This window comes from Oryzias latipes, chromosome 17, assembly GCF_053564925.1.
Source record: "Oryzias latipes strain Hd-rR chromosome 17, Olatipes_Hd-rR_3.1".
Taxonomy (NCBI): domain Eukaryota; kingdom Metazoa; phylum Chordata; class Actinopteri; order Beloniformes; family Adrianichthyidae; genus Oryzias; species Oryzias latipes.
In genome coordinates, this window is record NC_136253.1 from 12,246,644 (window position 1) to 12,261,773 (window position 15,130).

The following is a 15,130-nucleotide window of genomic DNA, read 5'->3' on the forward strand; positions in this document are numbered from 1 at the left end:
CAACGGAGGACTAACGGGGCGTCACGCCTGAATCCTCCACCAACGAGAATAAAAGCTCGGCCGCGCTCCGTTCATTGAGCAGCACCCTACGGGCGGACTTACTCTCACGAGAGTTTCTTTTATTTTGTTTTTAGCATTTTTACACAATTCTTTTAGACCTGTGTTTTAACTGGATTTTATTGTGTGATCCACCTTTGTTTCCCCCCTCCCTCAGTGCTGAGGACTCAGGTGCCAGCCCAGAATTCTAGGTGGAGGCTATCCCCCCAGTTTGGAGTGACGTGTCCTTGGGTGAAGGTTTCACAGTGTGTGTGTGGTCTGCATCACGTGAGTGGGGTGAAATTTTATCTTTGTTCTCTGGGAGCCTCCACCTCCCTTAAGTCTTCTGGTCCTCAGCATACTGAATTTGTTGTGTATGTCTTTTAACGGGTCCATTTTTAATTGGTTTTAATGTTTTGTAATAAAATCATTTTAATTTTTGTACCTCCGTCTCCTGCCTTCTTTTGTGTGCATCTGCCAATAGAAAAATAAACTCCCTCGGGACCACAATTGGCGTTGTCGGCAGGATCGCACACTTGGCAGAGACGTGTGGTTTTTACATTATTCTGTGGTTGTGTTTGGTCACACGCAGACTGTTTTTTTTGTTCTGTTTTTAATTATTTATTTTTTAATTTTAAAGAAGCAGCAGCTGGTTCCGCTTGGAAGTGAGGAAGGTGATTTGTGCAAGGTAACTTGGCATCCTAATAACCTTGGAAAGTGGACTTTGTTTTTTTTGGGACCTCCAGGTTTAAGTAATGGAAGGACAGGTCCAGGATTTGACAGACCTGGTTTCACGGCTGCAAGCTGAAAATGAGAGGCTGCGGCAGCAACAAGCAGCAGCTTCTGGCCCTGGTGCAGCACCTGCCACTTTGGCTGGGCCTTCGACCAATCCTCCCGTGGTTGAGAGACTGTTGTATGTCCCTAGAGACAGAAAATGTCCCATGTTTAGGGGACGGACTGGTATTGGGCTTACGGAGTGGCTTGAGGAGGTGCAGGCTTGCATGAGGACCCGCCATTTAGGTGTAGCCGATCAGGCGTTCTTTTTATTCGATCACCTGGAGGGAGAGGCCCGCGACGAAATTAAATATCGCCCTGGTTCCGACAGGGAGGACCCGGCTAGGGTCATTGCAGTGCTGCAGGAATTATACGGATGCACTGACTCTTATGTTGCCTTGCAGGAGGCATTTTTTTCTCGTCGGCAGCAGGAAGGTGAGACACTGCATGAATACTCCCTGGCTTTAATGAGCCTAATGGCCTCCGTTAAGGGAGCTGCACCTAGTGGTGTTCCAAATGCAGAGATTTTATTGCGGGATCAATTTGTGGAACAAGTTTTTGACTGTGCCCTACGCTGTGAATTAAAACAGTTTGTGCGCCGACAGCCCACCGCTACGTTGCTGGAGGTTAGGGGTGAGGCAATGCAGTGGGAGCGGGAGGGTCTCCCTGGAGGCGTACGGAGTCGTAGTTACTCCGTCCCCTCTGTCCCTGGGTTCCAGTGTGGCGTTGGGGGTAGTTCCCAATCAGTCCCTCCGGTGTCCGAACTATCGGAGATAAAGGAGATGTTAAGGCTCCAACAAGAGCAGATCCTCCAGATGTCTCAGGACCTGCTACGCCTGCAGAATCCTAGCCAGGCCAGTCGTCCCCCTCGTCGTGGTCCCATTATTTGCAGAAGGTGTCAGCAGCCTGGGCATTTTGCCCAGGATTGTGATGGCGTTCGGGTGGCTCCTTCGGCCCGCCCAGTCTCGCCTACCCAAAGGTCCCGCCAGAGAAATAATAACACCCCATCACCATCGGAAAACTAATGCCCACCGAGTTGTTGAGCCACAGCTCGGAGGGGGCAGCCGCTGGCTCCAAGGGGGAGTTTGATGGACTTCTGGCATCTTGTCCTCATTTACAGGTGTGCATGGGGGGTCGTTCCATTTCGTGTTTAGTGGATACTGGGTCCATGGTATCCACCATCACGGAAAGTTTCTTCAAGCAGAATTTTGAGCCATGGGGACCAGAGCGACTTCGCTCCTGCCAGTGGCTACAATTGAGGGCAGCTAACGGGCTGGCTATACCATATCTTGGCTACTTGGAGTTGGAAGTGGGACTTTGTGGCAAGTTATTGCCACAATGTGGTGTACTAGTAGTTAAAGATATTCCCGGTGGAGGACCTTTACAGGCGCCGGGCGTTTTGGGGATGAACATCATCCAGCGCTGTTACCAAGAGCTCTTTGCCCAGTATGGCAGTGCCCTGTTTGGACAATCTGAGGTGTCCACAGCCCCAGATGTAATTTTTGGGGCCCTGAAACAGTGCCAGCAAGCTCAAGCTACGGTAACCCCCAGCATGTTTAATGTAAGGACACGTGGTCGAAAGGCTCGTTGGATTTCTGGTGGTGTCCTGGCTATCGTTGCTGCCACTTGTTCCGAGCAGTGTGCTGGTTCAGCGGTGTTGTTTGAGCCATGTAGCTCAGGCCTCCCTGCCGGCCTTTTAGCAACTCCATCACTCGTAAGGGTGGAAAGGGGGACAGCCTACATCCCAATCATCAATGTGGGGTCCACCGCTGTGAGACTCCACCCACGTACCCTGGTGGGTACGGTGGCTCCAGCTGGAGTGGTAAGTTTACCCAAGGAAGTGACTGAGGTACAATCGGAAGCCGCTGTGGTGGCTGCTCATGCAGCATCCACCCTGCCTCTGGCTCAGCTGGAGTCAGTAGACCTCTCTGCACTTTCGGCGGGAGAGCAGGAGAAAGTCCGGGCCCTCCTAGGGAAGTATTTAACTGTCTTCTCACTGCATGAGGGGGACCTGGGTTGCACAAGCCTAATCACTCATGAGATTCCCTTGGTGGATGATGCTCCAGTCCGGCAGCGCTATAGGCGCATTCCCCCATCGGATTATGTGGCGGCTAAGGAGCATATTAACAATTTACTCCAGTCTCAGGTGATTCGTGAGAGCAGCAGCCCCTTTGCGTCCCCAATCGTTTTGATCCGCAAAAAAGATGGTGGTCTCCGGCTTTGCGTGGATTACAGGCAGTTGAATAGCAGGACTAGGAAAGATGCTTTTCCACTTCCTCGAATAGAGGAATCCTTGGATGCCTTGTCCGGAGCTCGTTGGTTCTCCACTCTGGACTTAGCCAGCGGTTACCATCAGGTGGCGGTGGCAGAGGCAGATCGTCCTAAGACCGCGTTCTGCACACCATTTGGCCTTTTTGAGTGGAACCGCATGCCCTTTGGCCTTTGCAACGCCCCCAGCACCTTTCAAAGGCTGATGCAGCGAATGTTTGGCGAGCAACAAGGTCAGTCCTTGCTTTTGTACCTGGATGACATCATTGTCTTTTCTTCGACAATCGAGCAGCATCTGGAGCGATTAGAGCTGGTACTTGAGAGACTGCAGCTCGAAGGGCTTAAGGTTAAGCTCGCCAAATGTGCCTTTTTTCAGCACCAGGTGCATTATCTGGGTCATGTGATTTCGGACCAGGGAGTCTCTACAGACCCTGGCAAGGTGGAAGCGGTGGCTAATTGGGAGCCCCCTACTACAGTGTTCCAGCTGCGATCGTTTATTGGCTTTGCCAGCTATTATAGACGTTTTGTGGAGGGATTTGCCAAGTTGGCTGCACCGCTGCACCGGTTAGTGGCAGAGCTGGAGGGAAACAAGGTCAGAAAAAAGTCTGCACGTGGTTTAACTAACCACTGGACGGAGGAATGCCAGCGCAGCTTTGAGGCTTTAAAGGCTAAGCTGACTACAACACCAGTCCTGGCGTATGCAGACTTCTCCCGCCCTTTCATCTTAGAGGTCGATGCTAGCAACGGAGGCCTTGGAGCTGTTCTTTCCCAAGAACAAGAGGGTAAGGTGCGGCCAATAGCCTACGCTAGTCGAGGCTTGCGGCCTACCGAGAGGAACCCAGTCAATTATAGCTCCATGAGATTGGAATTTTTGGCACTAAAATGGGCAGTAGCTGAGAAATTCAGGGAGTACCTTTTGGGACAGAAGTGTATTGTGTACACTGACAACAACCCCCTCAGCTATCTGTCCACCGCCAAGCTTGGTGCCATGGAGCAACGGTGGGCAGCGCAGCTGGCAGCGTTTGACCTGGAGATAAGGTACCGCTCGGGCCGCAGCAACAGAAATGCAGATGCTCTGTCAAGGCAGCACTTTCCAGACATGCAGGCCTGGAGAGATGTTCTTCCGGGTAGCTGCTTGCCCATGTCGTTGCAGCAGGTGCAACAGACGGAGACTGTCGGTACAACCCAAGCCACCATGGTTGCCCTGCCCCATCACAGCCCCTCTGACATGGCTTCACTTCAAGGGGCTGATCCTGTTCTAAAGGAGTTTCTGCCTTTCTGGGAACGTCAGACTCGCCCAAGCCCAGAGGAGCGTAGGCAGTTGTCCTCACCCACGCTGGCATTGCTTCGACAGTGGAACCGGCTGGTTGAGCAAGGTGGGGTTCTGTACAGAAGGGTCTTTCGAGATGATGGTGGGGAGGCAGTGTTGCAAATCCTGCTTCCTGGCTCGATCAGGGAGGAAGTGTTGACGGCAGTCCATCAGCAGCATGGTCATCAGGGTGTAGACAGGACCCTTGACCTGCTACGGCAGCGCTGTTATTGGCCTGGTATGTCAGCTGAGGTGGCAGAGTGGTGCAGTCAGTGTGAGCGCTGCCAAGTAGCTAAAGTCACTCGTCCCGCAGCCCGCGCCCCCATGGGTCATTTGCTGGCCTCCAAGCCCAATGAGATTTTGGCTATGGATTTTTCGGTGCTGGAGCCAACTACCAGTGGCATAGAGAATGTTCTTGTCATTACTGATATCTTCAGTAAATACACCATGGCGGTTGCGACTCGGGATCAGCGTGCTGCAACAGTGGCCCAGGTCTTGGTCACAGAATGGTTTTCAAAATTTGGCGTTCCAGCTCGGATACATTCCGATCAAGGTCGGAGCTTTGAGAGCGCCCTCATTCAACAACTCTGTGACCTCTATGCAGTAGAGAAGTCTCGCACCACACCTTACCACCCAGAGGGTAATGGTCAGTGTGAACGCTTCAACAGAACCCTCCACGACCTTCTCAGAACTCTACCAGTGTCCCGGAAGCGGGACTGGAACGTGTGCCTGCCGCAGCTCTTGTATTCTTATAACACGACTACCCATCATTCAACGGGTGAGTCACCATTTTTTCTGATGTTTGGACAGGAGCCAAGGCTTCCAGTTGACTTCCTGTTAGGAAGAGTGCAAGAGCCAGTGGAGGGCACTGTGCAGGAGTGGGTCCAGGAACACAAAGCTCGGCTAAAACTGGCTTTTGAGGGTACCAGAGAGAAGCTGCTTGCAGCTGCTGATCGCAGGAAGAGAGGTCATGATGAGGGGGTAAGGGACCCTCCTTTGAGTGAGGGGCAGTTGGTCTTAGTGCGTGACCTGGGGTTTAGAGGACGACAGAAAATCAGGGATTTGTGGGATCACAGGGTGCACAGAGTATTAAAGGCACCCAGAGAGGGGGGCTCAGTGTACACCATTTCCCCCAGGGATGAACCCTGTACACCCCGACAAGTCCATCGGTCCTTACTGAAGGCCGTGGTCAGGCGAGGACCAGACAAAGAGTTGGCTGGTTGCCCTCCGAGCCAACCCCCACAAAGTTCTTTCTCCCAAGAGGACCCAATAGAGAACGGGGACTGGTTTGTTCTAAGGGAGGACCGCACTAGTGAGGCGGTAGAGGACAACCAACCTGAACTGCATTTTGGACAGGTGGCACCAGTCTTCTCTGAGGCTGATTCCGCGGCAGCTGCTGTACCCTGTGCTTCCGGAGTCACTTTACAAGCTGACCGGGATAGGAGTAGCGTGCCAGTGCGCCGGACGTCACGGCCCACTGCTGGACAGCACTCCAACCCTCACCGGCTTCCTCGGGCCGTAGGGGAGGAGCAAAGCTCCTCCTCAGTAAGCATATCATCTGCTGTTGCTTTTAGACCATGGCTGTAGTTTACTTTGAATCATCGTCGGGTCGACGATGCATTTTGTGGGGGAGGATTGTGGCAGGATTAATTGGCTCAGGTGCTGTAGGGCAGAGGATTACTAGCAGTGGCCTCATGGGGCGCTATAAAGGGCAAAGAAGCCTTCACTCGGCCAGGGGCAGCATTTGGCCATTGGAACCGCCCACTTCCTGTTTTCACACCTCCGGCTAGCCTCACAGGTAAAGTAGCGGTGGTAGGCTAAGGACAAGAGTTTGTTCGCTGCCTCATATTAACACACTCTTTCAGCTCCGGATGAGACCTGCAGGCACAGATTGAGCAAAATACAGCCTCTGCAATCGAGCGCGCCTCCCAGGTGACGAACAGTCTGTCTGGTAAGCCGGCGAGGGTCAAGTCCTGCGCTTGCCTTTAAGCTGTTCTTTTTTTGTTTTATTTTGGTAATGTTTGTTGTTCTTGCAGCGCCGGGGACTTTCTGACGCTCCCACCTGCTGAACAGCTGCTGCTTTTTATATATTGAATTTTAGAATTATTTTAAGGAACTGTCACCGCTCGTGATCAGAATCCCTGTAGACTCCTGACCAGGGTTCTGCCGGGCCCGGCTGCTCCTCAGCTGCCTTTGAGCCTGAGCAACGGAGGACTAACGGGGCGTCACGCCTGAATCCTCCACCAACGAGAATAAAAGCTCGGCCGCGCTCCGTTCATTGAGCAGCACCCTACGGGCGGACTTACTCTCACGAGAGTTTCTTTTATTTTGTTTTTAGCATTTTTACACAATTCTTTTAGACCTGTGTTTTAACTGGATTTTATTGTGTGATCCACCTTTGTTTCCCCCCTCCCTCAGTGCTGAGGACTCAGGTGCCAGCCCAGAATTCTAGGTGGAGGCTATCCCCCCAGTTTGGAGTGACGTGTCCTTGGGTGAAGGTTTCACAGTGTGTGTGTGGTCTGCATCACGTGAGTGGGGTGAAATTTTATCTTTGTTCTCTGGGAGCCTCCACCTCCCTTAAGTCTTCTGGTCCTCAGCATACTGAATTTGTTGTGTATGTCTTTTAACGGGTCCATTTTTAATTGGTTTTAATGTTTTGTAATAAAATCATTTTAATTTTTGTACCTCCGTCTCCTGCCTTCTTTTGTGTGCATCTGCCAATAGAAAAATAAACTCCCTCGGGACCACAATTGGCGTTGTCGGCAGGATCGCACACTTGGCAGAGACGTGTGGTTTTTACATTATTCTGTGGTTGTGTTTGGTCACACGCAGACTGTTTTTTTTGTTCTGTTTTTAATTATTTATTTTTTAATTTTAAAGAAGCAGCAGCTGGTTCCGCTTGGAAGTGAGGAAGGTGATTTGTGCAAGGTAACTTGGCATCCTAATAACCTTGGAAAGTGGACTTTGTTTTTTTTGGGACCTCCAGGTTTAAGTAATGGAAGGACAGGTCCAGGATTTGACAGACCTGGTTTCACGGCTGCAAGCTGAAAATGAGAGGCTGCGGCAGCAACAAGCAGCAGCTTCTGGCCCTGGTGCAGCACCTGCCACTTTGGCTGGGCCTTCGACCAATCCTCCCGTGGTTGAGAGACTGTTGTATGTCCCTAGAGACAGAAAATGTCCCATGTTTAGGGGACGGACTGGTATTGGGCTTACGGAGTGGCTTGAGGAGGTGCAGGCTTGCATGAGGACCCGCCATTTAGGTGTAGCCGATCAGGCGTTCTTTTTATTCGATCACCTGGAGGGAGAGGCCCGCGACGAAATTAAATATCGCCCTGGTTCCGACAGGGAGGACCCGGCTAGGGTCATTGCAGTGCTGCAGGAATTATACGGATGCACTGACTCTTATGTTGCCTTGCAGGAGGCATTTTTTTCTCGTCGGCAGCAGGAAGGTGAGACACTGCATGAATACTCCCTGGCTTTAATGAGCCTAATGGCCTCCGTTAAGGGAGCTGCACCTAGTGGTGTTCCAAATGCAGAGATTTTATTGCGGGATCAATTTGTGGAACAAGTTTTTGACTGTGCCCTACGCCGTGAATTAAAACAGTTTGTGCGCCGACAGCCCACCGCTACGTTGCTGGAGGTTAGGGGTGAGGCAATGCAGTGGGAGCGGGAGGGTCTCCCTGGAGGCGTACGGAGTCGTAGTTACTCCGTCCCCTCTGTCCCTGGGTTCCAGTGTGGCGTTGGGGGTAGTTCCCAATCAGTCCCTCCGGTGTCCGAACTATCGGAGATAAAGGAGATGTTAAGGCTCCAACAAGAGCAGATCCTCCAGATGTCTCAGGACCTGCTACGCCTGCAGAATCCTAGCCAGGCCAGTCATCCCCCTCGTCGTGGTCCCATTATTTGCAGAAGGTGTCAGCAGCCTGGGCATTTTGCCCAGGATTGTGATGGCGTTCGGGTGGCTCCTTCGGCCCGCCCAGTCTCGCCTACCCAAAGGTCCCGCCAGAGAAATAATAACACCCCATCACCATCGGAAAACTAATGCCCACCGAGTTGTTGAGCCACAGCTCGGAGGGGGCAGCCGCTGGCTCCAAGGGGGAGTTTGATGGACTTCTGGCATCTTGTCCTCATTTACAGGTGTGCATGGGGGGTCGTTCCATTTCGTGTTTAGTGGATACTGGGTCCATGGTATCCACCATCACGGAAAGTTTCTTCAAGCAGAATTTTGAGCCATGGGGACCAGAGCGACTTCGCTCCTGCCAGTGGCTACAATTGAGGGCAGCTAACGGGCTGGCTATACCATATCTTGGCTACTTGGAGTTGGAAGTGGGACTTTGTGGCAAGTTATTGCCACAATGTGGTGTACTAGTAGTTAAAGATATTCCCGGTGGAGGACCTTTACAGGCGCCGGGCGTTTTGGGGATGAACATCATCCAGCGCTGTTACCAAGAGCTCTTTGCCCAGTATGGCAGTGCCCTGTTTGGACAATCTGAGGTGTCCACAGCCCCAGATGTAATTTTTGGGGCCCTGAAACAGTGCCAGCAAGCTCAAGCTACGGTAACCCCCAGCATGTTTAATGTAAGGACACGTGGTCGAAAGGCTCGTTGGATTTCTGGTGGTGTCCTGGCTATCGTTGCTGCCACTTGTTCCGAGCAGTGTGCTGGTTCAGCGGTGTTGTTTGAGCCATGTAGCTCAGGCCTCCCTGCCGGCCTTTTAGCAACTCCATCACTCGTAAGGGTGGAAAGGGGGACAGCCTACATCCCAATCATCAATGTGGGGTCCACCGCTGTGAGACTCCACCCACGTACCCTGGTGGGTACGGTGGCTCCAGCTGGAGTGGTAAGTTTACCCAAGGAAGTGACTGAGGTACAATCGGAAGCCGCTGTGGTGGCTGCTCATGCAGCATCCACCCTGCCTCTGGCTCAGCTGGAGTCAGTAGACCTCTCTGCACTTTCGGCGGGAGAGCAGGAGAAAGTCCGGGCCCTCCTAGGGAAGTATTTAACTGTCTTCTCACTGCATGAGGGGGACCTGGGTTGCACAAGCCTAATCACTCATGAGATTCCCTTGGTGGATGATGCTCCAGTCCGGCAGCGCTATAGGCGCATTCCCCCATCGGATTATGTGGCGGCTAAGGAGCATATTAACAATTTACTCCAGTCTCAGGTGATTCGTGAGAGCAGCAGCCCCTTTGCGTCCCCAATCGTTTTGATCCGCAAAAAAGATGGTGGTCTCCGGCTTTGCGTGGATTACAGGCAGTTGAATAGCAGGACTAGGAAAGATGCTTTTCCACTTCCTCGAATAGAGGAATCCTTGGATGCCTTGTCCGGAGCTCGTTGGTTCTCCACTCTGGACTTAGCCAGCGGTTACCATCAGGTGGCGGTGGCAGAGGCAGATCGTCCTAAGACCGCGTTCTGCACACCATTTGGCCTTTTTGAGTGGAACCGCATGCCCTTTGGCCTTTGCAACGCCCCCAGCACCTTTCAAAGGCTGATGCAGCGAATGTTTGGCGAGCAACAAGGTCAGTCCTTGCTTTTGTACCTGGATGACATCATTGTCTTTTCTTCGACAATCGAGCAGCATCTGGAGCGATTAGAGCTGGTACTTGAGAGACTGCAGCTCGAAGGGCTTAAGGTTAAGCTCGCCAAATGTGCCTTTTTTCAGCACCAGGTGCATTATCTGGGTCATGTGATTTCGGACCAGGGAGTCTCTACAGACCCTGGCAAGGTGGAAGCGGTGGCTAATTGGGAGCCCCCTACTACAGTGTTCCAGCTGCGATCGTTTATTGGCTTTGCCAGCTATTATAGACGTTTTGTGGAGGGATTTGCCAAGTTGGCTGCACCGCTGCACCGGTTAGTGGCAGAGCTGGAGGGAAACAAGGTCAGAAAAAAGTCTGCACGTGGTTTAACTAACCACTGGACGGAGGAATGCCAGCGCAGCTTTGAGGCTTTAAAGGCTAAGCTGACTACAACACCAGTCCTGGCGTATGCAGACTTCTCCCGCCCTTTCATCTTAGAGGTCGATGCTAGCAACGGAGGCCTTGGAGCTGTTCTTTCCCAAGAACAAGAGGGTAAGGTGCGGCCAATAGCCTACGCTAGTCGAGGCTTGCGGCCTACCGAGAGGAACCCAGTCAATTATAGCTCCATGAGATTGGAATTTTTGGCACTAAAATGGGCAGTAGCTGAGAAATTCAGGGAGTACCTTTTGGGACAGAAGTGTATTGTGTACACTGACAACAACCCCCTCAGCTATCTGTCCACCGCCAAGCTTGGTGCCATGGAGCAACGGTGGGCAGCGCAGCTGGCAGCGTTTGACCTGGAGATAAGGTACCGCTCGGGCCGCAGCAACAGAAATGCAGATGCTCTGTCAAGGCAGCACTTTCCAGACATGCAGGCCTGGAGAGATGTTCTTCCGGGTAGCTGCTTGCCCATGTCGTTGCAGCAGGTGCAACAGACGGAGACTGTCGGTACAACCCAAGCCACCATGGTTGCCCTGCCCCATCACAGCCCCTCTGACATGGCTTCACTTCAAGGGGCTGATCCTGTTCTAAAGGAGTTTCTGCCTTTCTGGGAACGTCAGACTCGCCCAAGCCCAGAGGAGCGTAGGCAGTTGTCCTCACCCACGCTGGCATTGCTTCGACAGTGGAACCGGCTGGTTGAGCAAGGTGGGGTTCTGTACAGAAGGGTCTTTCGAGATGATGGTGGGGAGGCAGTGTTGCAAATCCTGCTTCCTGGCTCGATCAGGGAGGAAGTGTTGACGGCAGTCCATCAGCAGCATGGTCATCAGGGTGTAGACAGGACCCTTGACCTGCTACGGCAGCGCTGTTATTGGCCTGGTATGTCAGCTGAGGTGGCAGAGTGGTGCAGTCAGTGTGAGCGCTGCCAAGTAGCTAAAGTCACTCGTCCCGCAGCCCGCGCCCCCATGGGTCATTTGCTGGCCTCCAAGCCCAATGAGATTTTGGCTATGGATTTTTCGGTGCTGGAGCCAACTACCAGTGGCATAGAGAATGTTCTTGTCATTACTGATATCTTCAGTAAATACACCATGGCGGTTGCGACTCGGGATCAGCGTGCTGCAACAGTGGCCCAGGTCTTGGTCACAGAATGGTTTTCAAAATTTGGCGTTCCAGCTCGGATACATTCCGATCAAGGTCGGAGCTTTGAGAGCGCCCTCATTCAACAACTCTGTGACCTCTATGCAGTAGAGAAGTCTCGCACCACACCTTACCACCCAGAGGGTAATGGTCAGTGTGAACGCTTCAACAGAACCCTCCACGACCTTCTCAGAACTCTACCAGTGTCCCGGAAGCGGGACTGGAACGTGTGCCTGCCGCAGCTCTTGTATTCTTATAACACGACTACCCATCATTCAACGGGTGAGTCACCATTTTTTCTGATGTTTGGACAGGAGCCAAGGCTTCCAGTTGACTTCCTGTTAGGAAGAGTGCAAGAGCCAGTGGAGGGCACTGTGCAGGAGTGGGTCCAGGAACACAAAGCTCGGCTAAAACTGGCTTTTGAGGGTACCAGAGAGAAGCTGCTTGCAGCTGCTGATCGCAGGAAGAGAGGTCATGATGAGGGGGTAAGGGACCCTCCTTTGAGTGAGGGGCAGTTGGTCTTAGTGCGTGACCTGGGGTTTAGAGGACGACAGAAAATCAGGGATTTGTGGGATCACAGGGTGCACAGAGTATTAAAGGCACCCAGAGAGGGGGGCTCAGTGTACACCATTTCCCCCAGGGATGAACCCTGTACACCCCGACAAGTCCATCGGTCCTTACTGAAGGCCGTGGTCAGGCGAGGACCAGACAAAGAGTTGGCTGGTTGCCCTCCGAGCCAACCCCCACAAAGTTCTTTCTCCCAAGAGGACCCAATAGAGAACGGGGACTGGTTTGTTCTAAGGGAGGACCGCACTAGTGAGGCGGTAGAGGACAACCAACCTGAACTGCATTTTGGACAGGTGGCACCAGTCTTCTCTGAGGCTGATTCCGCGGCAGCTGCTGTACCCTGTGCTTCCGGAGTCACTTTACAAGCTGACCGGGATAGGAGTAGCGTGCCAGTGCGCCGGACGTCACGGCCCACTGCTGGACAGCACTCCAACCCTCACCGGCTTCCTCGGGCCGTAGGGGAGGAGCAAAGCTCCTCCTCAGTAAGCATATCATCTGCTGTTGCTTTTAGACCATGGCTGTAGTTTACTTTGAATCATCGTCGGGTCGACGATGCATTTTGTGGGGGAGGATTGTGGCAGGATTAATTGGCTCAGGTGCTGTAGGGCAGAGGATTACTAGCAGTGGCCTCATGGGGCGCTATAAAGGGCAAAGAAGCCTTCACTCGGCCAGGGGCAGCATTTGGCCATTGGAACCGCCCACTTCCTGTTTTCACACCTCCGGCTAGCCTCACAGGTAAAGTAGCGGTGGTAGGCTAAGGACAAGAGTTTGTTCGCTGCCTCATATTAACACACTCTTTCAGCTCCGGATGAGACCTGCAGGCACAGATTGAGCAAAATACAGCCTCTGCAATCGAGCGCGCCTCCCAGGTGACGAACAGTCTGTCTGGTAAGCCGGCGAGGGTCAAGTCCTGCGCTTGCCTTTAAGCTGTTCTTTTTTTGTTTTATTTTGGTAATGTTTGTTGTTCTTGCAGCGCCGGGGACTTTCTGACGCTCCCACCTGCTGAACAGCTGCTGCTTTTTATATATTGAATTTTAGAATTATTTTAAGGAACTGTCACCGCTCGTGATCAGAATCCCTGTAGACTCCTGACCAGGGTTCTGCCGGGCCCGGCTGCTCCTCAGCTGCCTTTGAGCCTGAGCAACGGAGGACTAACGGGGCGTCACGCCTGAATCCTCCACCAACGAGAATAAAAGCTCGGCCGCGCTCCGTTCATTGAGCAGCACCCTACGGGCGGACTTACTCTCACGAGAGTTTCTTTTATTTTGTTTTTAGCATTTTTACACAATTCTTTTAGACCTGTGTTTTAACTGGATTTTATTGTGTGATCCACCTTTGTTTCCCCCCTCCCTCAGTGCTGAGGACTCAGGTGCCAGCCCAGAATTCTAGGTGGAGGCTATCCCCCCAGTTTGGAGTGACGTGTCCTTGGGTGAAGGTTTCACAGTGTGTGTGTGGTCTGCATCACGTGAGTGGGGTGAAATTTTATCTTTGTTCTCTGGGAGCCTCCACCTCCCTTAAGTCTTCTGGTCCTCAGCATACTGAATTTGTTGTGTATGTCTTTTAACGGGTCCATTTTTAATTGGTTTTAATGTTTTGTAATAAAATCATTTTAATTTTTGTACCTCCGTCTCCTGCCTTCTTTTGTGTGCATCTGCCAATAGAAAAATAAACTCCCTCGGGACCACAACAACAACACATCAAATGTCCTAAAAATCCACCAAAGACCATGATAGTTTCATGTGTTGTGTTCTTCCTAAAGTCTTTGGGTCCAGAACAAAGCCTCCCAGCATGTTCCTGAGCACTGCTGGAGTTTCTCCCTCAGATGCAGGGCTCACCTGGAGCTGCGGCAGAGCAGCCACGACGTACTGCCTGTAGCCCTCAAACCGGCTGCAGGGGTTCCCCATCAGGCAGAGGTCTCTGAGGTGGATGTTGTGCCGCAGAGAGTCCACGCTGCTCAGGTGGCCCACAAAGTTCACCATCAGGTCCAACTTCTGTAGACTCTCACAGCCTGGAGGCAGAAAGCAGTTTGTCTGTGCTGGCTCCAAGATTTAGGCTGAAATACAGCGTCTCAATGCAACACCTTTGAAGAACCACTCCAATGAGAATCACTTTTAGCTGTTTTAACATCTTCTTGGGGCATTTTTCTGATGATGGAGGACATGTATAAAGAAAATTAAGTTCAAAATTGCTCTTCGGAGTATGTCTTTATTCAAATTGATGGGAATTAGGAGCAGACAAAAAATGCTGTTGGAAAAAGAAAAAGGAAATATGCTTGGAGGCCCACAAGCTCCCTGCTCTGCTCCATTCTGATGCATCCACTTTTAGACGACTAGATCCTCATCTAAGTTTGCAATTGGCTCTGAGCTGTACGGCTGGAAAGCTCTGATATTGCTCGCCATTTTTTATAACACCGCTAATTTTAGGTTGGATTTGTACAGTAATGGACTGTAAACTAAGCCTGTAAACATGATGATGTTGACTAAAAATGGCAGAATCATAATTAAAAGACCACTGGGAACGCTTTTACAATAGATCAAAAGAGGATCGGAATGAGACTTTAGATCAATAAACTTGATTTAAATGTATTTAACTACCTTTTTTCACTTATTACATAACATTTCCTAACGTATTTATCCAGAATAATCCATATTTCTTTAGAAAATTTACCATTTAAGTGCCTTGCTTAAAGCTACACAGACATTTCACACGGGAGTTGAACTCCTGACAAACCCGTTGGCAAACAACTCCTTCTTTCATTTAACTACACAAACCTCTCATAAAAAAGTAAATATTTCTTAAATGATAAATATTTATGAAGTCTCTATAAAATCTCTTGTGGTCAGAGGTGCAAATACTAAAAAGGCAAACACAGACAGATATCAGTTATGTTTGATGACCTTCTAGATTTTCGATCACTTCAATGTTGTTCAGAGCCAGATTCAGATACTGCAGTCTCTTCAGGTGACCCAGATTTTCTGCAAAGACAACACTGAAACCATGAAGATCCACAGAAAAGGCTTTCAGAATCTTTTCCAAACTAACATGAAACTTCTTCTCTGCTTCTGCTGAAACACTGATCTGTTGCTGGG

At 51.2% G+C, this 15,130-nt stretch overlaps 1 protein-coding gene and 1 long non-coding RNA gene across 4 annotated transcripts in view; one reads left to right on the top strand and one right to left on the bottom strand.

Annotated features, from left to right (window-relative positions):
- dnaaf11 (dynein axonemal assembly factor 11) overlaps positions 1-15,130 on the bottom strand; it is a 49,387-nt gene that overhangs the window by 32,633 nt on the left and 1,624 nt on the right. For all 3 annotated transcript variants that reach the window (XM_078935627.1, XM_023965680.1, XM_023965679.1), the window contains exons 3-4: positions 14,939-15,016; positions 13,877-14,049 (exon numbers count right to left, since the gene is read on the bottom strand). In XM_078935627.1, the coding sequence (XP_078791753.1) occupies positions 13,877-14,049; positions 14,939-15,016 (251 nt within the window). The remainder of the gene's footprint in view (positions 1-13,876; positions 14,050-14,938; positions 15,017-15,130) is intronic.
- Positions 106-13,506, top strand: LOC144981341 (uncharacterized). The gene is made up of 5 exons (XR_002875172.2): positions 106-324; positions 677-724; positions 6,806-6,915; positions 7,268-7,315; positions 13,397-13,506. It is a non-coding gene; the product is annotated as an uncharacterized LOC144981341 (long non-coding RNA).